General features: G+C 40.1%; 3 protein-coding genes across 3 annotated transcripts; 1 reads left to right on the top strand and 2 right to left on the bottom strand.

Annotated features, from left to right (window-relative positions):
* Positions 1-1037: 1037 nt before the first annotated feature.
* On the bottom strand, positions 1038-12615 carry LOC119918117 (serine/threonine-protein kinase 38-like). Its single transcript, XM_038738657.1, is given in 15 exon segments — positions 1038-1888; positions 2249-2340; positions 3404-3499; positions 3661-3784; positions 3941-4058; positions 4621-4682; positions 4869-4971; positions 5087-5241; positions 5536-5610; positions 5613-5658; positions 5775-5858; positions 6046-6168; positions 6673-6724; positions 7105-7244; positions 12235-12615. Coding segments are annotated over 14 exon segments (1389 nt in total). The 5' UTR covers positions 7239-7244; positions 12235-12615; the 3' UTR covers positions 1038-1763.
* A 2436-nt stretch (positions 12616-15051) lies between these two features.
* On the bottom strand, positions 15052-19102 carry med21 (mediator complex subunit 21). Its single transcript, XM_038738660.1, has 4 exons — positions 19011-19102; positions 18569-18683; positions 17748-17848; positions 15052-15834 (listed from the first exon to the last, which is right to left on the bottom strand). The coding sequence occupies exons 1-4, from the start codon at positions 19050-19052 to the stop codon at positions 15655-15657; spliced, it is 438 nt and encodes a 145-aa protein (XP_038594588.1). The 5' UTR covers positions 19053-19102; the 3' UTR covers positions 15052-15654.
* A 21-nt stretch (positions 19103-19123) lies between these two features.
* Positions 19124-23762, top strand: fgfr1op2 (FGFR1 oncogene partner 2). Its single transcript, XM_038738658.1, has 6 exons — positions 19124-19381; positions 20400-20536; positions 20773-20890; positions 21123-21265; positions 21489-21602; positions 23343-23762. Exons 1-6 carry the CDS (start codon positions 19357-19359, stop codon positions 23478-23480), a joined length of 675 nt encoding a protein of 224 aa, XP_038594586.1. The 5' UTR covers positions 19124-19356; the 3' UTR covers positions 23481-23762.
* Positions 23763-24678: the final 916 nt, after the last annotated feature.

The raw sequence follows: 24678 nt of genomic DNA, 5'->3' as shown, positions 1-24678 counted from the left end.
CATCGCCTTTGTTTCCTCACCTTTATCACTCTGCACACATTCTAAATGACACGTCAGAGCTTTCCATTTGCTTTAAAAGATACAATTGTTGCTTTCTTGACTTGACTTAAGCTAATGTTTCCCTTTCAGTCTTACCTGTTGCGACTTTTCTCCTTCACACAGCTTCATTATTTCTAAAAGTAATTATTTCCTTCTGATCAACCATTGCTAAAATATGTGGTTAAATATTTATCAGCTATTTAAAGGCACTTTGCATGTTCTATCCATCTAAGAAGGAAGCCCTCGGGCTCATCAGAATTAAAATCAGGGAAAATTACTATCGCGCTGATCTGAACAAAGCAACTAAAAGGGAAGTGACACACGTGGCAGTTTGTTGGCATTTGTGATTGGGCAACTCCCCACAATAACGGATGTCAAGCACAGGGTGAACTGCATTCACATCTTCCCCAGCTACAAGTTGTTCCTCTGGGAGAAAGGCAATAGCAACTGCTAGCAGAGGTCGCACGTCTCGCCACGGTCGGGGTTCAAGGAGGATTCCAGCATGATTTGAATTTTTGCTCATTTGTTTTATATTTTCTTTCCCTTTAATGCTACTTCTTATGGAAACACCTAGACACATTCAATTCAGTCTCCTCCATCACTGAACTGTGAAAAGAGTAATTATACAAGTTTTATAATTTTACTGAATTTCCCTGTATTACTACACTTCTTACAGAATCTGACAAGACTTATGGCAACAATTCCAGCGGCTCTGTGAGGCTGTACTTACACACAGTAGTGATGTCAGCTTACTAACATCCACACACAATGTTACCATGTTGATGTTAACCAGGTGCTTCACCATCTTAATTAAGCGTGTTAGCATGCCAGCATTTGCTAATTAGCGCTAAACTCAAAGCAGAGCTGAGGCTGATGGGAATGTCATTAGCTTTAGAGGTATTTGGTCATAAACCAAAGTGTTGGACAAACTGAAATCTGACCTGATGATGGCACTAGACGAAGAAAAAAAAAAATCAAAGTTATTACAATTCATCATTTGTGTACTGTCCCAAATGTCATGGCAATCCTCCAGTAGTTGTTGAGATTGAGACCAAAGTGGTGGACATGTTTAAAAATGTGTTGACAAGCTTAGAAATAAAATGAAAGATTTTTTAAGCTTTTAAATGGGTGCTGTCTTTGACAGTGGGAGTAATTCCTAAATACAAAGCAGAGAGTGAGCCAAAACCCTTGAAATCATGCTGGAACTTTCCTTTAAAACAGTATGGGTGAGAACAGGTGAGGGGCACCTGTCCTAACTCACTAATCTACAGTGTATAGAGCTTGTCTTCAGTATTAGAAATTCTGTTTGCATCAGAGCTAATTCAGCCACCAGTGTAGAAACTATCGCTGTGAAGATGTCGGAAGCAGTGATTTGTATTCCATCCTCATTCACTTTTAGGTGGTAAAAAAAAATCCTTTCCAGAAGCAGTATGCCGCTGAACATGCAGATATGCTGATTTAGTGTCCTAGTTATTGAGCTGGTCTGAGAGCTATGGCTAAAGACGGCACATGTATACGATATAAACAACCGAGGTAATGCGGTAACACTCCTTAATATTCCGAGCTCTTGCCGTTCTTGCGCCGGCTGAGCAAACCTAAATAACTTGTGGTAAGGGTTACATTTATACTGAGATGCTGACAGCGCAGCCTTCAGCACCAGCGGGGCTCCACGACCCGACCCTGTGTCCGTAAAACGTCTTTTTTTTTTTCTCCACAACAACGTTTCAGGCCTTCCCTGCCTTCATGTATGTGGGGATGGTGCCTCGCTGAGTCAGACCCTCAAAGCGTTTGTATGTGTAGTTGAGGAACACCCAGTCCTTCGACTTGAAGTCTGGCTCCGTTGCACTGGCTGTTAATAAACACACAACAAAAAGGAGGTGTTATTTTAATTGCCACTAGAGGGCGGTACAGACCACACAATGAAAATGAGAAGCTTTAAAGCCATGATAATATTAAGACAGTAAGTTCCCTTTTGTCTGAATCCAACCAGACTAATGTTCCTAAAAAGGGATTTTATTCTACAGTGGGCGACTTAGAAAACTTTAATGTCCTCAGAGAGGCAATTTGGGGTACGGCACAAAAACATAACACAACACAAGAAAAGAAACATCGATAAACAGAAGGAACAATAACCTAAGATCTTCTAGCCATCATGATAAAATGATAAAGGAATGTGTCTTCCTAGAAAGTGCCTGTCAATAAGACAAACCTGGCTGAAGGATGTCTGATTCAGGGAAGTCGTCAAAGTTTGAGGTGTCGTCGATACTCTTGATTTCAATGGAGATGGCTGCTGGCCGCTCCCTGAGGAGGAATGAAGAACACAGAAAAAATAAGTATGGCATCTTCAACATGGGCGTCTTTCCATTAAAGCTAAAGAATGGCATATTCCTGAAAGTGCTTTGTGCATAAGAATACCTTTCATGCCAGAACAGCCCTTTTCAGACAACATCTATGTCTTAAAGTAATGTCTCTTTATCATTCAGACAAGACGCATCTGTGACATAAATGTTTAAATGTAAACATATCTTACCGTTGACATTAATCTGACGGCACTTGGGTCGCTTTGACGTGTTTATGGAAATGTTACAGATCTGACTTTGTCATCGTGACTTTTATGTAAAAGTGAGAGAAACCGTCGACCCTTTGCTAAGATACACCCTGAAAATGCAGCTGGCCAATCACAGTGCAGTATAGGCCTCGCTCTAACTGCGGTCCGACACTTTCATGGCTGCGCTTCATTGACTCGTATGCAAAATACATCGTTTTCTAGCCTTTTTTTTAGCCGTATTTTTCCAAGATATGATCAAACGCTGTTCCTGGGGCCCTTGTAATAATTACAGTCACTACCCAGAGAGGTTGAAAGAAGTATGATTTATTCACTTTCCAAAACCTAAAACAAATCTAGAAAATTGTAGGCTGTGGATTGTTCCTAATGTATTGTTAGTTAGCTAACGCTCATTAAAAAGCAAAAAGAGACCCGCAGAGCTGTACAGGAACACTGTTGATCCTCAATATCGCTGTCCTCTTTCTCAATAGTGAGGTAATGTGGTGGCTCACTTTTACACTGTGATCGTTAGGCTTTAGCTTCTGTCTTTATTTTTTTCATGTCACTTTGACAGCCTGAACAAAACCTTCAAAAGCACAATGCTACTGCAAAACTGTCTGCTTCTTTCTGAGATCGCTTTTTCCAAAAATTAGACAATATTTCTCTGGTGAGTGCAGTGATAGACAGTGGCAGCACTGTGATAAAAGTCTGACAGGTCCGCCAGTTTGTCGGACTTAGCAACGGTAACGAAGGAGGGCGTGGCTTAGCGAAGGGTATGAAATGTGCTGCATGTCTGAAACGGGCTTGGTTTTCATGTACCTGATGTGCTCCCAGTCCACCGACTCAAAAAACTGATGACTCTTGATCTCCTCCACACTCACAGCTCCAATCCTGTTCTCAGCATCAGTGCAATACCTGAAAACACACAAACAGCAGGCCACTTATTTAACTGTCCAATAAACCTTTGTATACACATTATTTGGACAATTATTCTCTTTCCACTCCCACGTTTGGCGTGCGTCCTTCATGAGAGTTTGTAAAAGAGAAAACTGAAATAAAAAGGCATCTTAACACACCTTAATATTAAGTCTTTGGCCCTCTCAGAGATGGGAACTTCAGGTGGGAAGACGAGGGTTTCCTTCCAATTCATCACCTTTCTGTATGTCTCCTGCGGCGTCTCGGAGCAGAAGGGTGGATAACCTGAACACAGGCAATGACTTGTGATAGCAGCAGTTTCATTCATATTTCAATCTGCCATGCAACATAGATTTAATCAAAACAATATCAGGTGCCTACTTGTTCTATTCTTGTGTACTGTGTCTCCATTTTCTTACATGCAGACAAATGCATGCTTACCGATGAGCATTTCATACATGATGACGCCCAGAGACCACCAATCGCACAGCTTGTTGTATCCCGTCTGCATGAAGACCTCTGGAGCGATGTAGTCTGGCGTTCCAACAGTAGAATAAGCCTGAGAGTCACACAGAGAGATTTAAGGTGAAGGCTCCAGGTAGGAATATATTAACAAATAATCAATTCAATTAGTAAATGTAAACTAGAATCCCATCTCTTTATTACTTATACTTTTTATTTTCTATCATTATTATTTACTGCTGATTATTCTTATTATATAATTATATGTTTTATTTTATTTGTTAACATTTTACTATAATATATTATATTTCAGATTTTTTTTGTTGCTTGTATTATCTATTATTATGCATTTTTGGTTGTTTTGATGTGAATAGTCTCTAAAATCCATATATTAAATCCTATGCATCACATGTAAAGGACTTTAAATTGCATCTGCTTTGTCTGAAAGGTGCCATGTAAAATACATTTTGATTGACTGAGTAAAACATGTTCCATTCATGCTGATAATTGACATAAAGTTCCAAGAGCCAGGATGTAGCGACTGCTGTGTCAATTTTTGCAGAAGCCAGGAAGTTACTTTGTGATTTTTCTTTTCTTCTTCTGCATGCCGCAGAATGGATTATTCTCCGTTTCTTACTAATGGGCTTTTATAAACTTACAAGCTGTCTCCGGTTCTTCTTCCAGGTTTCCGCTTTCCTCTTGGAGTTCATATTTTGAAAGGCTACGAGATGTAGGAAAGCAAAGAGGAAAAGCGAGTGATTACTTAATAGTTACAGTATATGTTGCTGACCAAAGAAGCGTTTCTGAAAATTTCTGTTGGTGGAAGTTACCACTTATATATATGCGCCTTAATTTAAATCTGTAAAGTTTGGATCCTTTTCTCTTAAATATTAGATTTTGAACTCACAGAAGTCACTTGGCGGGTTGTGCGTCAGGTTCCTATAAAATTCTGTGCGATGAGCCTTCTTCAGACCCGTACACAAGCCAAAATCTGACAGTTTCACATGTCCCTGTGAGCAAATACACATTTGATAGTTATATGCAGAAAGCCACCAATGCACACCACACACACACACTCTTTCTTTACTGGCAGGAAGCTTCAGGGTGTCTGTCCGTGAGTCTCACCCTGGAGTCCAGCAGCAGGTTGTCTGGTTTGATGTCTCTGTGGATGAAGCCCAGCTGGTGGATGGAGTCGATGGCCAGAACTGTCTCTGCGATGTAGAACTGTGTGGCCTCTTCAGACAGAGTGTCTTTCTTCATCAGCAGGGTCATCATGTCGCCTGGCAGCAAGAGCAGACGTCAGAACTTTTTAAAATGTTAATACACCACATTTTTGTACAAAAACATCTCTGTACAACACTGATTTCTGTCACAGCGTAGTGATCCATCCTGTATCCAGTTCTATAGGTCAGCTGTTTTAAACATTCATGAAAAAAACAAAACACTGGAAGTTTTAAAAAGCTATCCACATGGAAGAGTGAACATACTAACAACAGACGACCTCAAACACTAGGGTCAAACAAAGGTGGTGCTTAGTCTAGGACTTTTATCAGTCTTAAGTTATTAGTGCAAACCTCCAGGCAGGAACTCCATGATGAGGTAGAGGTTCCTCTTGTCCTGGAAGCTGTAGAACATCTTGACCACCCAGCGCCGTCCGCCTCCACCAGAATATCCCTCTCTGCCCGGATATGAGCAACCTGCAGGGAGACAGTAGACAACCTCACGTACAATACAAGAGCATGAATACAGCAGCAGCATCTTTAACAGTATGTCATAATATCCTTAAGACCTGTGGCGCTGACAGATATTTTACCTGTTCCTTCTCCAGCATGTCTGCTTTTCTTAAAATCTTCATGGCATAAATGTGCCCTGTGTCCTTTTTCTGCACCAAACGGACCTGAAAGAGACAACATCACAGTTCATTCAATTCATTCAAGAATGTCAATAAAAATGAAGACAGCCAATGTGTGGATGTACAGCACTGTTCACACAAACAACACACCAATGGTAAGGTACAAAAAATGGGTTGCAACATTTCAGTGAAAACATACAAGAACTTTTTCCACGTCTTTCTTTTAGGTTACCTCGCCAAAAGCACCTCGTCCAATAACTTTAAGGGACTCGAAGTCATCCAAGCCAAGTCGTGTCCTCTTCAGTCGCAAAAACTCAGTCTCCTTACGGGCATGCTGCGAGCGGCGCATTACTTTCTGCAAAACACAGACAGCCAGACAGACAGTGAGTCATCCAGGTTAAAATAAAACTAGAAGAGTGCACTCAGTAGAGTGCAGATCTCTGCCAGGCTTAGTGAATAAAAACCAATGTCTTTCTTGCTTTTTGATTGTCATTTCACATCACTTGGTCTCTACTGACCACTTATATTGTGCAGAGACGGCGTGTCATTTTACGTGCGGATGTCAAAGAGAAAACAAAAAGTCAGGTGACTTAGAAGACAAAGGGATGAGGTCAGGGTGGATGGATAGGTAACTAACGTCCTTACCTACAGGCCTCTTAAGAGGAAGGAGGAGTCAGCAGCCAATGGTGGTATAAACAGAACAGTCAATGAAATAGGTGTTTTTAAAATTGTAAAATTGTGAATCACTGCAACCATGAGAGGTCCTTGAGCATACGGCCATAAATGTGCACAAAACATGTTAGGCCGATGAGTCCAGTAGTATGCGAGATTAGTTGCGAGAAAACAAAAAGTACTGTACCTCCTCATCTGGCAAACCCTCTTCATCCATGGCCTTCTCCAGCTTCTTCTGCCTACGAATTAAGGAAAGAAAAACATAGTGAAAATATTGAGCTTAGAAAAAAAAAAAGGTCAGGAAACGTACAAGGACGGAACGTGTCTGATCTTGAAATTGGATCCCCTGACAGTTTATGCAGGGATGTCAGTGTCAACAGTGACTCGGCTGGGTTTTTTTTTTTTTTTTTTTTACAAGAGGCACTAAACCCTGTTACCTGGAATAAAGACCAGCTCTAATGTGGTAATGTGAGAAAACAAGAGGTGGATTATGAGATGCCCTTCGATGTGCTCACACCTGAGACGAAACACCCCTTTTTCCAGCAGCGGATGGAGTGAAACTTGATGCTTGATACGTCAACAGGTACTGTGGGCTATAAAACTGTTTGGGTAGTTTTACCTCATCTCACGCTCCTCATGCTGGGTGAGCAGAGTGCTGTAGAAGTTTTCCAGTGTCAGCTTGGCCACAGTCACCCTCTCTCGGGTGTGGTTGCTCATGGGAAGGGCAGCTGCAGTCCCTCCCGTCATGGCCATACTATCCTGTAAGATTATAGGAAAAGACAACTTCAGGTTGTGCACGTCTGTCACTGCTTCTACTGGTGCGGTACGGCTGTTTACCAACTAGTCGTGAGAGTAGTGATAAACATTGCAGTGCCGCTTTCTAATGTGATCGCTCATTCATCCTGTAATTGTCACTTTTGGTAACAGTGGCAAACGTTTCACAGACTTAAATGCGTGTGTGTGTGGGGGTCACGCAATGCCCTCCATGAAGGCTCTCCAACATACCAGGCCTAGTGTGCGTCAAGACCCAAAAACGCTGGATCCTACACTTCCCATGATGCCACTTGATCGTAGGACTGGACGATTAATTGAAAAATTAAAACTCAGAAATTCAGAGCCTCTAACTGACATAATTTTGCCATTTCAGTTATTCCATTTTATTAATCCTGTTAATATTTTCCCCACTGTGTGCATTCATGTACTTTCCTCTTAAAGACATACTACCTATGTGGTCATGTGACTCCACCCCATGAAAATCATTAGTTGCGCAATGATATTGTTGATCGTGTGAAACAGTTTTCCGCCTTTTGCTTGCTGTCAACATCAAGTTATCAATTAACATTTAGATAATCAATTTTTGACATTTGTGAATTGAAAACTATATCTCACCTTTAACAGTTGAGCATAGTTACAGTACAAACCTTGTCAGTGAACAACAAACAAAAATAAAATCCTTCATTAATGGTAATCAAGGTAAATGGTTAAATAATGGTGATTTTGATATTAGGTCATATTGTCCAGCCCTACTTGATTGCGTATTTAATTAGACCCTCCATTTCTGGCAAATAACCATGTCTGATCATCAGGGTTATTTTTGTCCTCCAGAAACACTGCAAACTATAAACAATTGTTGTTAGAGGCTGAGTCGTAGTCTGTATAACAGCCGGACCAATAAATCGTTGTGCCGCTGTTATCTATTATATGAGCTAATTGCAGATGAATCGATATCAGTGTTTATAGCAACCGATAAATCACAATTTAAAAAAGAGATGGAAGACGGATCCTTTGATCATGTTACAAGTGTTGTCGTTGCATAGTGTGTCCACCAGAGGGCACTCAACTGCAACTCCCCAGCAGGGCGCAAATCCACAGCAATTAGCTGACATAATCAGAAATACTTTTGCTTAAAGTACTATTTACAAAACTAAAAAAGATTAAAACTGCATAATGTGACTTATCTTGGTGAGGTCTCATAACTACACATAAAAAATGTTAGGGAAAATCTTCATTTATGTTATGTGTTTCTGAAAAGAAGGAGGAAAAAAAAAAGAATATTGTCTGATATATCAGAACATCATAGGTCTGTGTGATATGATGATATATATCATTTAACAATAGAAAAAACATCTTTCGTTTACAATTATGCTCTATCGTTTATTTCGTTGTGTCGCAACACACTTAACCATAATATTTCCGGGAGGTGATGCCGCTTTGCACCGCGGTGAAGTTAGTTTCAAGTTGGAGATCAAACTTAAAACTAACTTCATCGTGATAAGTTCCTCCACACTTGCCGGTGTTGCAGGGAAGAAATTTGAATTCAGAATAAATAAACATGGAGAAGAGTGAAGTTTACTCTGAACTGGGTAATAGTGGAGGAGTCAGACCATGCAAGCAACAAAGAAGAGCTCATACCTCAGAGGGCAGTCTGTTGTATGGACGAGCAACACAACACTATTCCAGCAGTTCCAGCCATGATTTGTGTGTTAGGTAACATTAAATGACTTGTCCACGGACATTCAGCTTACTTCTTTTTACTAAAGAATTACATCTTAATAAAAGGTTTTATGGAATGACACTTTCGCTATCGCTTTTCTTTTGAGAGTGGCTGTAGTTAAGCTTTTAATGTAAATCATTACCAGTAATGCAAAATGCCTTCTATCTAAAGAAATCAAAGGGCAACTTAGTAAATGACTCCCAGACAGCAGTGAGCAGCAGTGCTCCATTAGAAGAAGCAGGAGTCACCAACACTGACTGAGCTGCCTCAACCCCACATACACACTATGAAGACTTGTTGGGCAGAGTAATGCATATTTCTGGGTAATTAGTTTCTTTCAAGTGATATCCATTGCTAGTGCTATCCATGCTATACATTTCAGTGAGTGCAACTGTGGAACAGATCCCTTGGCTACAGACTCACAGGAGTCTGGAGTAACTCAAGTCATATCCCTGGTACAAAAATATTCTTGTGACCCTGGAACAGGGGCATGGAATCATGTGCTGGATGGCTCACGGTGCAGGGTTTCATTCCTTCCAGGAACTAATCCATGAAATCTGTACAGATCTTTCTCACTATGCATTCCTTTGCATTTTTACACAGCCTCCGACCATATCAAACTGACAAAGACGGATTCCAAACAAAGTGAAAACAAAGATGAAGGACAGAAAGAAAACATGGGAAATTACTTGACATGACTGATGGGCCTCCTCCATCATAAATTTACAACACATCATGTATGAACAGCACTTTAGTCGTTATTCATGCTCTCTTTAATGAAATGATTGTTCCGTCCCACGCAATTTGGGAACTATATTCTCTACAAGGACACATACTGACATGTTGGATTTGATGCGTAGCCCTAGTGTGGGTGGAATGAAAACCGCAGAGAGTAGAAGAAAAACACACATACAAGTGAGGTGGAAACCACAACCAGTGGTTGGCTGTCTGAATAAAACCGAAACTGCAAGGGAAAAAAAGTTAAACACTAAGATTAATAGAATATTAACATTTGGAGAAGTTGAAGATATTATGTAATACAGGAAAAGAGTGGATGTATACATCATCAAAACATTTCAGCAGTACACCATCAGAATATTATGAATGGCTTGATTAGCTCACAAAGAGATAAAACAGCCCTGCAGCACAGAGATAGGACCCATGTTTCGTCTAGTCACTGGTCCTTTTTCCGTCCCGGCCCCAAAAATCCCACAAACAACAAAACACTTCCTGACTTCTGAGAAAAATCACTGAATCCCTGCTGCAAAGTGCTCAGTTTAGTGTTGGTGGGAAACTGGGAAACTGACAAATAAGGGTGTTACTGAGGTCTGTACATATTTGCCTGAGCAACAACCCTCCCATGAAGATCAACTTAAAGGGAAAGACCGCAGATGATCCCCAATAAAAAGACAACCTTGTCCAAACACAAAGCAGCAAAAGCAGACTAATTACAAGATGTCTGCAAAGATTCTCAGTGAGATTGTGATCTAAGGCATCTCCAATATACTTTTTAAGTGAATCGTAGAGATCGCAGTATTTAATGTCCTTTACTTCTGTTTCCAAACTTCACATAGCCTTAGTGACTAGCGGAGTCCAATGTGGACCTGATCTATATGAAAAGTGCAATGAGATCCACTGATTGGCCAAAAAAGTTCTGTGATCTCTGGACAGTGCCCACTCCTGGCTCTATAGATAACAAATCACTTTTGCGCCACATTTCACTGAGATATGTGCCGCAAGTGAGAGTATTTCTACAGCTGTGTGAATTCACATACTGATCTGCACATTTTAGCACATTCGCATTATAGTATACCGCAGCAGAAATGCGAGCGTAGGAGTTTCTTCATTTGTTAGAATTTGTGCTCGTGCAATGGAGAATTTGAGACGCTGTAACTGCTGTATTTGTAGGAGAGAGAAAAGATTTCTGCTGCTGCCTCAATACAATGGAGGTGAAAGAAATTTTGTTTTATGTGCTCAAAGTACCTGAAAACTTAAGTTCCAACAAGTCAAAGGCAATATGTTCCTCAAGAAAACAATGTCCACTCACTAATAATCAACAGTCCTCGCAGACTTTTTTTAAACCACAAGTATTTTCCAATAAAAACTCCTGACAGCTGAAGTCTGCGGATTATCCTGAGTTTATGTGCATGAGTTGATACTACGTAGCACAGCAACCAACAACTGCATAAGAAGAGAGCAAGAATCCTGCTGTCACACTGTAATTCATTATCCGACCTGGCTGAGAGTTAGACTCTTAATGTGTTGGGAAACGATCTATTCATTAAGTTGAAAGGTGAAATCAAATAAAATCCTGAGTGTAACTTCTTTTTAACCCTAGATGTTGGATTTCTCAGTTTGGTGTAAAACGACTGAGTTTATGTGCGAGTATGGAAACACACACACACACACACACACACACTTAAACACAGACACACTCCACCCTTTAAGTACTGTAAGTGACTGGACAGGAAGCATTTTCCCTCCTGAAAGAAAGGGCACAGTCATGAAGCCAGAGAGTAAAGCAGCAAGCGCGCGCGCACACGCACACACACACACACACACACAAATAAATAAATGACTATATCAAAAGCATACCACGTTTTGTTGAAAAGGCAGTATAGTGTTCTAATAATGGGAATTTCATGGTGTGTATAAATGATTCAATAATATTCCTAACATTATGCTGTATCATCTAAAATATTCGTTATTCTTATTCATAGTTATACAGAGTTTGTTCCTCCTGTGGTGATATAGATACTTCAGAATATGCTTCAAAATTGGAAAGAAATGCAATTTCAAATATATGTGTTCTGTCACTGTATTTCAAATTAAATGTTATGTTTAATATGTAAAGTTATGGTCGTGCTTTTTAATCTAGTGTGCTGCTGAATGAATGTACTCTGCAGAGGTGTGTTACTGCATGCACACTTTAATGTCTTGTCTGGCTAATACTTCCCAACTCGCCTCAATTTAAACTTTTGGTGCTGCCCTGTGAAACCTGTACTATCTGCCACCCCGGGTCCGCTACTTCTGCCTGACACATGATGGCTGATACTAAGTTAGATAAAATTCTGTGTTGAGATACCAATAATTTTTAATATTATGAGGCTTCCTCATACCAATATTGGGTCTGTTTGTTGCCGTGTTGTGTTAAGTCAGCTAGCTATTTGTCTGCTCTGTTCTCTTTGCGTCTCTGTCTGTCTGGCAGCAGCATACAAATAAAGAGCATTCTGTGGGAAATATTTTTTCACCTACCTCCGTGTCCTGCTCCAGAGTCAATTATTGGCTCGTCGCCAGCTCACGACCCAGATGAAAAAAATATATGTGTTTTTTCCTGCCTAATATTTAGGCAGTCGAAGCCTTGAGGCTCCAGATATTGGCGACCGTTTAGAGGAACTTATCAGGCTGCACAGTAAACATCGCCGATATCAACGCCAAATCATAACAAAAGTCCTCTGACGTTGACAGCAATCTAATCTGAAATAATTTGAAAATATTTTAATGTCTTCATGTGATATCCCTGACCTCAGATGCATCGCTTCCCTCCTTCTTTATCGCTATAAAATACGAAATTAGCAGCGTTGCTTCCTGGGACCGTCGGGCTCATCAGAGGCTCCGGCCACGCTACGTCGTAACGTGAATGACGTTAGCAAGAACCAATCACCGATAAAGAAGAGGACGAGTTGTGTCCACTGGCCAATCATATATGGAACACATAGGAGAATGACGTGAGTATCAGCCAATGAGAAGATCTAAATCGCTCCGCAAGGGCTGCGTTCCAGGACGCAGGTTCATCTGGCTAGCAAGCATTTGCAGCTATATAAGAGTAACTGCAGTAGTTGGAATCTTTGTTACATAATTATGTCAGTTGTGCTGAAAATACTAATATTATTGTGATGCTTTTTGAGAATCAAATTACAAAAAACAACACTGTAAAATAATTCACTCCCTCACACATAAATAGCAAATGGCATATGATCTACAAGAGGGTATTTAAGGTCAATGAAATGTCACGTTGGGGTCAAAACAAATTGCGGGTTTCAATTTCAATAGATTACAAATAGACAAAACGTATGAACGATTTATATTAAAATACCACTACTATAAAAACATGAAAGCAAAACTGTAATCTACGGAATACCCATGGACTTTTTGAATGACTATAGGCCTGTAACAATGTAGGAGATAAGACACCATAAAGTGTGATAAGATAGAAGTGAAATCATGAAGTGCCACAGACAGAAGGACAGTATATTATATAGCTAGAACAGCTACATTATAGAAATATTAAAGAGATATTTCTATTAAGGAAATATCGGAGACCTTTGGTGTAACTGCCAAGATGACTGCAGCTTGTTTGGCCAAAATGATGTGAAACGCGGTCATTGTTTAAACACACTGCAGATTATGTTTTCCATTTCGACATTACAATCAAGAAATTCCAAAGGAAACTGACTTGTTTCCTCCCATCTTCTCAGCAAGAGAAGTATTCTCCGTATCTGGAATCTTTCATTTCATTGTTCACTTCTGTCTATATGCCAAAGGTCTGTAGGACAAAGAACAGGTGTATGCAGTAAACAGTTAACCTAATTATACCTGAAAAATGCAGATAACAAAATTTTAACACTATCAAACATTTGTTGAGCAAAACACAGAGAAAAGCAGTTCAGGCTGGTAGAGGTTTCTCTGCCATAAATCTCCATATTTGGACAGGTTGAGTGCTTTCACTGTTAGAGCCATGATGTCAACATAAACTGGGGTGGGTGTACCCTGTTAACACATCTGGGTGTGGTGTCCAGCAGACAAGGCTGTTTTTGTATTTCTCACATCAACGGGGCCCGCTGAGCTGTGACACAGCACCTAATTTTAGATTTGGGCTATAAACTCTCTGGCCTGCAGCCCAAGCTTCACAAAGTTCAGTCTGAAACGGACCACTGAGCCACATTTTATATGAAATCAACTACAGTTATGAAAAATTTTCTTCAACCTTTTACGCGATGGTTCCTATTCAGCCTGTTTATGAGATTGTAAGAAGAGGCAGAGAGGCTGTTTAATTGGATTAAAAATAAATCACATCAAATAAACATCATTGGTGAGGCATTATGATGTATTTTCATATTCTATAAATCATCTTGTGACCATCCAGGTCTTCTCAGGCTGCTTGAGCTTTGGACAGTAGTTACATACATACATCTTCCTATCTTTAGAAAAAAGGGTTATGAGGGCTTCTGATGTCATAAAACATTCATTTGGTTAGTTTGTGTAATTTAAGTGCCAGCTTTTCCCAAAAAGAAGAACAAAGTACACAACAAAAACCCATCCTAATACGTCTTCGGCCTTTCTTGCCACCTAGAATTTTCAGATTTCTCAGGCTGAATCTTGATTTCCCAATCTTTCAGTCATCAGCAGCTCTTGTTCCCCATTGTCATTTTTCCCAAAATGCTATTTTTATTTTGCTTATGAAATCCTCTCAGACATCATGACATATACCAGAACCAATGCTTAGTTCCTAGAAGTATTTGTGACATTTTGAGGAGGTGCTGACCAAGCAGCACCGGCATGTTACATTTCAGCACTGGGTTGCACCGAATATGTGTAAGCTCTCTGTGAAGTCGAATCACAGGTCACATGTGTGGTCATTCCCTGAAAAGTGTGTCATATTGAAAATGAGATATTTCCAATAGCGCATCATTCACCACATCATTTTGTAGTTATTTTGTGCCACATCATGATTTATCATCATTTGTATGACTCCTTTATGAAATACATGGAGCTAGTTAGGACCGATAAGGCACCGCAGCGGTTTGTTATTATGGATTGACAAAGACTAGAATATAAATTGGTTCCATGCACTTTGGATATGAATTCTTCAAATAAATACGATGAGGGAAAAGCAACACTTATGAGCACTAACTGCAACAATAAACCTCCTGTTCTGGAGATAAAAATCCTTCTACTTGTTTTCCTGATAGACATTTTATTAAAAAACAATTAGAAGAACGAATGAAAACAATTCTGTCAAACTAAGCTGCTATAAAGATACAAATAGATGGAACAAATTAAATCCCAAAAGACTTTGTTCAAGCTTTATTAAAAAAAAAGAAAAACAAGACTCGTCAGACATGGAGATAGAGTGAGTTGAGCCGATCTGTTAACTGATCCGAGGAGTGTTTTTGAGTGAAGACACTCCAAAACCAGAATTTTGAAATCACTGCATTCATAAATATCTACAAAAACAGACTTAACCAACATATATAACATATACATAAAACATAAAAAAACGGTTACCATTCACACATTCAGACTGGAGTCTTTTGGACCATAAAAAATGATTTTTCCAAACTTTCTATATGGCAGAAAGCTCCCCAAACCCAACAGTGTGCTCTCTCCCAGCTGGCATCTAGTCTTCTACACTCAGACACATTTTTCATTGTGTTTGCCTTCAGAACAGTGGCTGATGTGTGATGATGACATTGTAATGAAGCGATTAAGTGATGTTTCATTGGCTGTATAGAATCTCACATTTCTTTAACACATTCAGCATATTTTTGAGTGTTTTTGAGGCTTGCGGCTGATGTCTGAGGGTAAAAACAGGGTTAAAATGAGAGGGCTGAAAATGAGACGGAAAGGGGGGGGGGGGGGGATTGTCCAAAACTGCATTATGTACGTTGTGGGTCAGGATTCGGCTGGTGAAGGCTGGCTTGGTGCCCCGTTGCGGGTGCGGAGCTGAGACTGGGCGATGTCAGCCAGGGCGCTCTGGATCTTCTCCAGCAGCATATTGCCGCGGTAAACCACCTCCTCCAGACGGGCTGCTGCCTCGTGGTTCTCCTCCTCCAGCTGCCGCAGACTGGCCGCCTGGTGAGAGGTCACAGCAGGTCAGATTCATTCACAATGAAAGGCGGCAGTATTTTCTGTCTTTTTGTGAATCAAATGACTGATGTGTGGGTTTTTTTATGCAAATCAAGTTGTGATGCAAACAAGTCTTTAAAAATGAGCAACCTACAAGCAAACAAAATGCAAAGTACAGTCACCTCTCACACTAATCCAAAGAGGCACCAACTCAATTTTTATGACAAGGTTCGGTGATTGATGACCTTACATGATGCCCTGGTGACAACAGACATTATGAACAGAGCCAAACTCTATGTCAAATCTTTAATAATAATAATAATGATAATAATAATGAACCTTAGCACATGAAACCAAAACTAAAGCACCACATACCACTAGAATTATGTGACAAAAATAAGGTAACCTTTTCACTCTGCTACTCTGTTATACTGGTCAGTAGTTTGTGTGGTCAAGACAACACTGCCAGTTAGTTGTAACTGACTGATGACAGACTGATGGCTCAAGATGGAACCCCCCCCCCAAAGAAAAGATAAATGAAACCTATGTGAGGGAAGTGATACAGAGGTGTGCTCAGTCTCTTGGGATGTTCCCCTGCAGCTGATAACGTCACTGATTAAATATTGTTTTGACACAGTTAACTTGTGAAGAGTCTGTGGATCTTTCTCTTTCTTTCTCCTATTTCTTCTAATAGGAGGGTTTGCACTGCACAGTTGCTGTGTATTTCTCCATCTGTCTATAGTGCTTATGAGCTCCAGTAATGCGGAGGCACTGGCTCTGTTAAGTGACATTTTTAATTACTATAATTTAAGTTCTTATTCATTGTACTTTATACCTCTTTCAGTACTCCGTTCTTTTATATTTATGTTGGACAGAGCTTCAAACATCTTGTGCTTCCAGAATCCTCATTTTACTTTTAATTTCAAGAGGAGACCAGCAGCAACATTGTTGACCGTTCCGCTCTCTCTCGTGTAAAGATAAACAAGTGACAGAATTCTACACTCTTTGCGTCTCTGATACAGGCGGGATCTCTTCTTATAAAGGCAGTTATGAGAACATTAAGAGAAGGATTAGCTCAAAAATGCAATATTAAAAAGATGTTTGTGTTGGAAAGGGTCATTTGCAGCACAATATGATGCACTCCTCCATCAAACTTCCCATTCTTAACTTTTGAGTGATGTAAACTAGAACTGAACTTAAGAGGAAATAATCAGTGTCGTCTTTATATACTGATACTTAAAAGGACACCTTTTGGAACCTGTGGATTTTAGTTAATGAAAAACTGGTGTTAACTTTCAATCTAGTGACAAAAACAGAGCTCAAAATATACATGGGAAGTCATGCTCTACCCTTATGGTCATTCCAGATATACATCTGGTCGCTCACTCCTATCACTTGCATTATTTATTACCCAGTAACCCACAGGGATCGTTTAAGCGAATATAACCTTCTATTTTCAGGAAAGGAATCAACACAGAAACATCAGCAACCCTTCCTCTCCTTTTCCATTGTAGACAAAATAAGAAATTAACTTAAAGCAGCTCACATAAACTCACTCAACATGAAAACTTTAAACCTAATAAATAAAGAGAAATATTACTACTACTGGGTTTCAATAATAAAAATGTTTATCCAAGAGCATATTAGCAGTATCTAGGCCTCTTCTAATAATTATCCAGCAGAGGGGCCTGGAAACAGAGTACAGTCATGTGGTTGTTTGTTTTATACCCATGATCAGACATCATTTTCTTTATCTGAATTGTCAATGCTGAAAGCAGCTGTACAAGCGTTCAAATGGCTCCCTCTGCTGACTGAAACCAGGAATACCAACTGGCCTTCTGTTTGTGTTTGTCCCCCTTTTTAGGAGCAGAATCTGTAACTGAAACGCGCCTCTGAATGGTACTTGCGAATGTGCTGACCTGCAGAGCTGCCGTGGACTCCTCACTGGGCAGAGAGTCGATTAGTACATCCACATCTTTAGCTGTTCTGGCGATCAGGGCTGCAAATAGCTGGGCATATTCTAGATGGAGGTAAAAAGAAAAGAAAAAAGTTTTGAAGTTTTTAATGTTGAACGAAACAGATTTCTCTATCCTGTAAGTCATTAACAAACAGATAAGACAGATGATATTAAGAGACATAAATACATGTGGAAAGAAGACAGCAACAATGCTTAGTGGTTACAGAGTGAAGTGTGCAAAGGGAGGGATGTATCTATATTTTTTCGCAACACTAACTCCTCCAATATCTAAAGATACAGTATTGTAGCCGGATAAAAAACCGAGTTGCTGTTTTGTTTCACTTTATTACTCATTATTACAGTATTTGTATATGTGCAGTGATTCAGAGGGCTGAAACCAGGCTAAGAGTATTGACCAATACAAAGAACTGAAACTAATTGGGATCATTCTCATGTGTATAGGCACATAAAGCTGTAACTTCAGTTTTTGACTAACTAGTGGCACATTTACAGTTACAAACCTTGTTTTTTAGACTATGAAATGTTTAAATATTGTTAAAATTATACTGTTAAAAATTGCCTTGTTGCGAATGATAACTGTAACTGGGATTTTGTGTGTTATTATGGATTAGTCACATCCGGCAACATCCTATCAATTGAATAAGGTCAATATTGGATTGGTACATCAATAATTTGAGTGTTGAGAGGCAAGATATATTACAGGAGAAGATGGAGAAGTAAACAACAAAGAGGAGGGTTTTGAAATAAGAACAAATAAAGCACCTTCAGTTGGGTTCGCTGGCTGATCTTTGTTGATAGCCGTCTGGATGTTACTAAAGGAGGCAGGGGGCGCACACTGTTGCAGCACGCCGATGGCATTACAAAACTGATCAGCAAGCTGGACACAAAAAACAATAGCATTTCACTTTCAGTTAAGCAGGAAGTTACTTGTTGACACTGCCAGCCGGCGACCTGTTTGCTACTACGAGTCACTTTGATATTCCTCTGTTTAACACTGCAATACTGTAGCAAGCGTAGAACCTGAACTTATTCGTGATTCAGGCCCCTGGTCGTTAGCTACCACTGATAAAGCAATGTTTACAAACATACTCAAACATTTGGGCCACTGCTTCACAATGGCTACACCTTTAAATTATTTTGAAACAGTCAAAATATTGTTATTTTCCATCAGTTATCCTTTTAAAAACTCCAAAATGTGTCTTACCGAATTGACAGCGTCTTGGAGCTGTGTTAGTCTGTCCGCCATATTTTCTGTAATTTAACAAATCCCGCTGTCGCGAGAATGTCCTCATATCATAGAATCTCGCGTGATTGGACGGTACTTTGAAAGCGTCTAAACTAGCTGTAACCACTGAAATGATCTCACTGACTGCAAACAAGTTAAGTGTTTAAATCAGCGAGTTTATATCTACTGACATATCCTTGCGTTTTAAAAGGGAACAGAGCTTAATCAGAACCTCTACTTGCTGCTTCTTGTTGAGGACTAATTAACCTGCAGCTAATGTCAGCTACCAAACATCAACAGGAAGTAACGGACTAGCTAAATTCAGATGTCTTGCACTTCGGTTTCTTCAGGTAAGTTATTACAGTTTTTTTTTTATTATTATTTATTTCCCTACGTTAATGTGGAAGAACTATTTTGAATGCCACCCTGTCAGTTGGACCAAAAGGCTTATAGTAAGAGTGGATTTGCATGACAGCTTTAGTGTGGTTAGTAACTCAGCTAAGTTAATAAGTTAGCAAAGATTTCATGCTAACGTTACTGGCAATATCAGATTACTCCTAGCCTTTTAAAAGAAACAGAAAAAATAGTGCTTTTACGTGTACTACAGCTACGATACATATGGCGTACCAGCAGCTAAATATATCACTACAACAAAGTAACGTTAATATTAGCTTGAGTTGAGCGAATTAGCTACAGCAACTGTCATTCAAGGTGTGACCAGGAGAAGAGGGATGGGGTTGGCAACGACCCAAGTACACTGTGTTTTTGGTTAGTTGTGTCTTTTTACTTTGTTTTGGTCATGGTCCTGAGCAACTGATGTTAGTTTTATTTACTTTTGGGACACAATCTAGAGATGGACACATGGGGTGCTCAGTTTCTGTAGGTAGGTAGGTTTATTGTAACAATATAACAAGTTATAGAGTGAAATTATTGTAACTCCCTTCTGCTACATTGCAGACAATTGATAAAGAATCAATTATGAAAAATGGTAAACAGAAACTATCATCACTGGAGCAGTGCTGAGGATGAATTAGAGTTTAAGAGTCTGATAACTTGGGGGGGAAAAAGCTGCTCTGCAGTCTGGTGGTGTGGCAGCAGTTAGTGTCACTCTTTACATCATCTCGGAAAGCGGTGTGCAGAATAGCTTGATAAGGCATAATGTTGGATTATTTTAGATATTATTTATCACCTATAGGACATTAAATCGATTAGTCTGTGGGCTAACCAGGTATTTACTACATTGAAATACCTCCCATCTCTAAATGACAACACTTTCCAGTTATAAAGAAAGGTGCCCACTCTTCTCTATCAAAACTAGACTGCTGTTGTCATTAAACCGTCTTGTGATGACGGCTTGTATTTCCTCAGGCATGAACTGTACCTTAGAGAAGGTCCTGGCAGATGCCAAATCGTTAGTGGAAAGGCTTCGTAACCATGACAACGCTGCTGAGATGTTAATCGAACAGACAACATCGCTCAACAAGCGAGTGGAGGCCATGAAGCAGGTATGGTATCTCAAAGTTTTGGTGCAAATTAAATATGATATGTTATTTTTATATATGCTTTATTACAAAATGACCAAAAGCTATAACTGAGTAGAGTGAAACTTAAAATATGTTTTTATTTAAAAAGCCAGCAATAATGATTCTGGCTCAGCTCTGCTTTCCAGCTATGAGGTGTTCAACATTTTAGATCTTTCAGTTGTTTAAGGGGAGTTGGTTTGGTTATCTCTTGTTGGCAGTACCAGGAGGAGATTGACTCACTGAACCAGGTTGCACGACATCGTCCCCGTTCTAGTTTGGTCCTGGGAATCCAACAGGAAAACCGTCAGATCAGAGAACTCCAGCAGGAGAACAAAGGTAGACGGTTCATTTGTAATTGTTCTTTAATGTTTATCGTATGGTTGGATGGCTGTATTGTGGTTTTAAGGAAAACATGACAAAGGAAATAGGTATTTGTTTCATCATGCAATTTATTAAGCAGACTCCTGTTGGACACAACCATACCTAATAGTTTATTTTGGTAAAATAAGAGAATTGTGGTTGCAAATCGCAGCAATGCAACATGAAGCTGTGTTCACTTTTCCTGCAGAGCTACGGACGTCGTTGGAGGAACATCAGTCTGCGTTAGAGCTCATCATGACCAAATACAGGGAGCAGGTGTTCAGGCTCCTCATGGCCAGCAAGAGGGACGACCCAACCATCGTGACCCAGCTGAAGGAGCAGCACACCACGGTCAGGAGGCCCACTTGTTCCTTTAAATGCCTCATAATTTTGGGAGCACCAGTTATTACACGACTCTTTCTGTCCTCGAACTTTTCCCCTTGATTGTAAACTGGAAAGAAACTTATCAGCTGTCTTACTAAAGAGTAATGCAAAGGCATAAAATCACTTATTTATTATGTATTTATCAATTTCTACTGCCCTTTGTTCTTATTTGTTCTTCGCCTTTTTGCAGGAAATGCAAGCCCACATAGACAAGATCAATGAGATGGCCTCCGTGATGAGGAAGGCGATAGAGGTGGATGATGGGCGGACATGTGAAGACGAGGAGAGGATTAAACAGCTAGAGGTAAAAGCAAATGTGCTACCCTGTTCCACATGTACTTCTAACAATTCCAAATACACAAGACGCTATTTGTCCCCATACAATTCTGGTGCAGGGTACGGACTGTCTCAAATCAAAACATGAGAGGAAAATAGTAAGCAGTTGTAGAAGTTGTTTGTTTGTTTATTATGACACGCCACATTTGATAGACATCTGTTAGTTGTGGCTAGCTAACATGACACCTGGGCCCAATCTCCACCCTGAATCCTCAGAGTTGGTTGACGACATCACTTTTTCAATGCTTTAGTTCGAGAGGCTGCAAGGGCCTGAAATGGTATATTGGGACAGCACTTTGCTACATATCACGTAACCTTGACAACGGCACCCCCAAATGTGGGATTGGGACTTTTTATTTTTGTGTGTTTTACTTTCTTCACGGCCGAGGCACTGAAGGGGCTGACTGTCTGATTTGAACCTATTCCAGGCTCCTGTCTTACAGAGAGGTCGAGGTCATTTTCAAATAATCAGTTTACTTGTTTTTTCATCAAAACAGCAGCATACCCTTACATGTAAACTTATTTTTCTTGTAGTTTCACCTTCCATGTTTGCTTTTTTTAACGCTGCCGGGCTTCCCCTGGTAACCCCGTGTTTAACGTCACAACGCTATAAACTGTGGGTTATTCCCCCAGGCAAAGAGTGCAGAGATGTGGATTTACGGAAAGTGTGCATGAAGGGCTCAGGGTGTTTGTGGGAGAGCCCTCATGTACTTTACGATTCGACAGCGGGACAATCCTAAACCCTTGCGGACTTCCCGGCAACGCCCCGAAAAGTGTGTAAGTCTATGAGTGTGGAGATTGGGATTCAGCCATGATTTTGCAGTAAGAATGAGCAGCTATAGTAGCAGTAATAACGCTAGCCGAGAGTGCACAAACTAGTGAGAAAGTTGTGACTAAGACCTTAATATCACAGAAGCCCCCTCATTGTATATACAGTATATTAGTAACATTCGCATGTCTGAGTGCCTGATGTGTTACATTAGTGCAGAAGCATATCACTATACTATTTCCGTACAGGATTTAATTATTTATCAGTCACGCACGAAATCACAAAATTTTTACACATCTGTTTTGCGATTTGTTTTTCAAAAACATGATACATTTTCCATCCAACCGCATTAGTCGGCCTTCTCTCGCTGTCACCAAATCGCACAGTAAAACTCTAAATGCATGCCTGATAACCTTTGCAGTATTCATCAATTTGCCATAAACAGTGAGTTGTCTGTCTTTCTTTCTCACCAATTTCTATTCACCACCTTATTAAAATCCAGAACTCCGACCATATCACTAGATACCTCTAGCTTTTCTGCACTCTGAGCTGACAGGGAGGTTTCCTTCTTGGGATATTCAACATTTTCCATGTATTACTTTCACGATTTTGTGCAGTTTCAGGCACAAAAATAATCTCTCTTGTTTACCTCATAAGCGCTCGTTTTTTCTGGTTTGTTTTCTACCCCCTGCACGTCTCATACGGTGTTGTTTCTTGGAAACCCGTCTATACGAGTAACCATAATTTCAGATATGTGCAAGGCTGATGGTGCATATGGTGACGCGGTTGATTTGGAGCCACCAACATGCAAATATTCCTGATGCAGCATTAAATGAAAAGCCGGGTGGTAACACATTAGTAGTAATAGCAGACTTTCTGGCAGCGGTGGTATTATTTCATGTGAATGTATGGCTGTACACTTGTGTTTCTGTGTTTTAGATGGAGAACTGTGGACTCCGAGAGCTGCTGGGAATCAGTCGCGAAGCTTTCCTGATTCTGAAAAGAGAAGACACATCCGAGAGTACGTCACTGTCGCCATTACTGACCAGTGCTGACGTCAGCTTGCGAAAGAGTTAAGAGCTCACGGGGACTGACCAACCCCCTGCCCCTACCGCTGCCACTATTGTGTATAGTGTGTACAGTCTTTGCCACATACCACTTCACCTGTCACCCAACAGATTCCTCGATCCTCTCCTTCCTCTTTTCTCCTGGAGCATTTTCAGCGTTGGTTTTTTTGTTGGTACTTCTGTTATGTAATTCTGTAATTTTGCCAGCATATATGAGTCTGTGGTGTCTGCAAGGTTTTAATGTGTGAATGAGTAAAAGAAGAGCTTGAGTTGAAATAAATCTATAAACTGAGGTTGTCTCTGCTGGGTTGTTATGGACCGAATTTTACTTCAAATGTAGCATAGATTCCCATTTTTACTGTTTCTGTTTGGGTGACCTGTGCGGACCCACAACTTCGCTCTTTTGCTATTCATGTTATTGTACATCAGCAGTTTAAAAGCAGGAATAGAAACATTTTTACACATTTACACAACATTTTTAGAACACACAGGATATGCTGTAATATCCAACTACCCCTTCTGCTGCAGAGCTGCACCAAGCCAGAGATGTAGCGCTGGAAATCATTCCTCCCACAGTATGGTGCCTTTCAGTAACTGAAAAACACTTCTGTGAATGAAACAAACCAACTACAGCAGCATTTTTACTGCTTTAAAATAATTTTGTGAACATAATTAAACAGTGCTTGTTAGTATAAATTACTTTGATGTTATTGTGATGTAAGCCAGCAAGGCTGTGCAGTGACAATGCCTCACCTCCCAACACCTTAAGAGACGCACTGGTGACCGACGCTAGTGTCCATGGGTTTTAGCCTCCTCGTCCGCGTGTCTGCCTCCTGTACCCGAGGTCTCCAGTTCGAGTCAGGACCGTGCAGTACGTTCTCGGGATCAGCCGGTTGCATTATGATTGGTTATGGTCAGTGGTGGGAGAAGTATTCAGATCCTTTTACTTAAGTAAAAGTAGCGATATCACACTGAGACAATAGTACAAGTAAAAGTCCTGCATTCAAAACTTACTTATAAAATTATTATCAGCAAAATGCACTTATAGTATAAGTACTGATGATGTAAATGATCCCTGTCAGTGTTTGATTATTATGTTTTTGGATTAAAGATAGGTAGATACTTTTTTGTGCAATTTATCACATGAGATATTTGGCAAACAATCAAGGGAGGCAACAGGATTAATATTCCTGCTGCATTAATGTGTA

Source organism: Micropterus salmoides, unplaced genomic scaffold (assembly GCF_014851395.1).
Source record: "Micropterus salmoides isolate LMB-PRFRI ecotype aquatic unplaced genomic scaffold, ASM1485139v1 Ms_hic_scaffold_23, whole genome shotgun sequence".
NCBI lineage: Eukaryota > Metazoa > Chordata > Actinopteri > Centrarchiformes > Centrarchidae > Micropterus > Micropterus salmoides.
Note: the sequence above shows the minus strand (reverse complement) of the source record. Positions and strands in the feature narration are given on the sequence as shown.

What these genes read in the sequence shown, in the direction of transcription:
- med21 (XM_038738660.1), bottom strand. Translation starts at nt 19,052, where the DNA reads ATGGCGGACAGACTAACACAGCTCCAAGACGCTGTCAATTCG. An exon ending in GCCAGCGAACCCAACTGAAG is followed by an intron (nt 17,849 to 18,568) that starts GTGCTTTATTTG and finishes ACCTCCATCTAG; the next exon opens with AATATGCCCAGCTATTTGCA. An exon ending in AGTCCACGGCAGCTCTGCAG is followed by an intron (nt 15,835 to 17,747) that starts GTCAGCACATTC and finishes ACCTCTCACCAG; the next exon opens with GCGGCCAGTCTGCGGCAGCT.
- fgfr1op2 (XM_038738658.1), top strand. Translation starts at nt 19,357, where the DNA reads ATGTCTTGCACTTCGGTTTCTTCAG. An exon ending in TTGCACTTCGGTTTCTTCAG is followed by an intron (nt 19,382 to 20,399) that starts GTAAGTTATTAC and finishes GTATTTCCTCAG; the next exon opens with GCATGAACTGTACCTTAGAG. An exon ending in ACTCCAGCAGGAGAACAAAG is followed by an intron (nt 20,891 to 21,122) that starts GTAGACGGTTCA and finishes CTTTTCCTGCAG; the next exon opens with AGCTACGGACGTCGTTGGAG.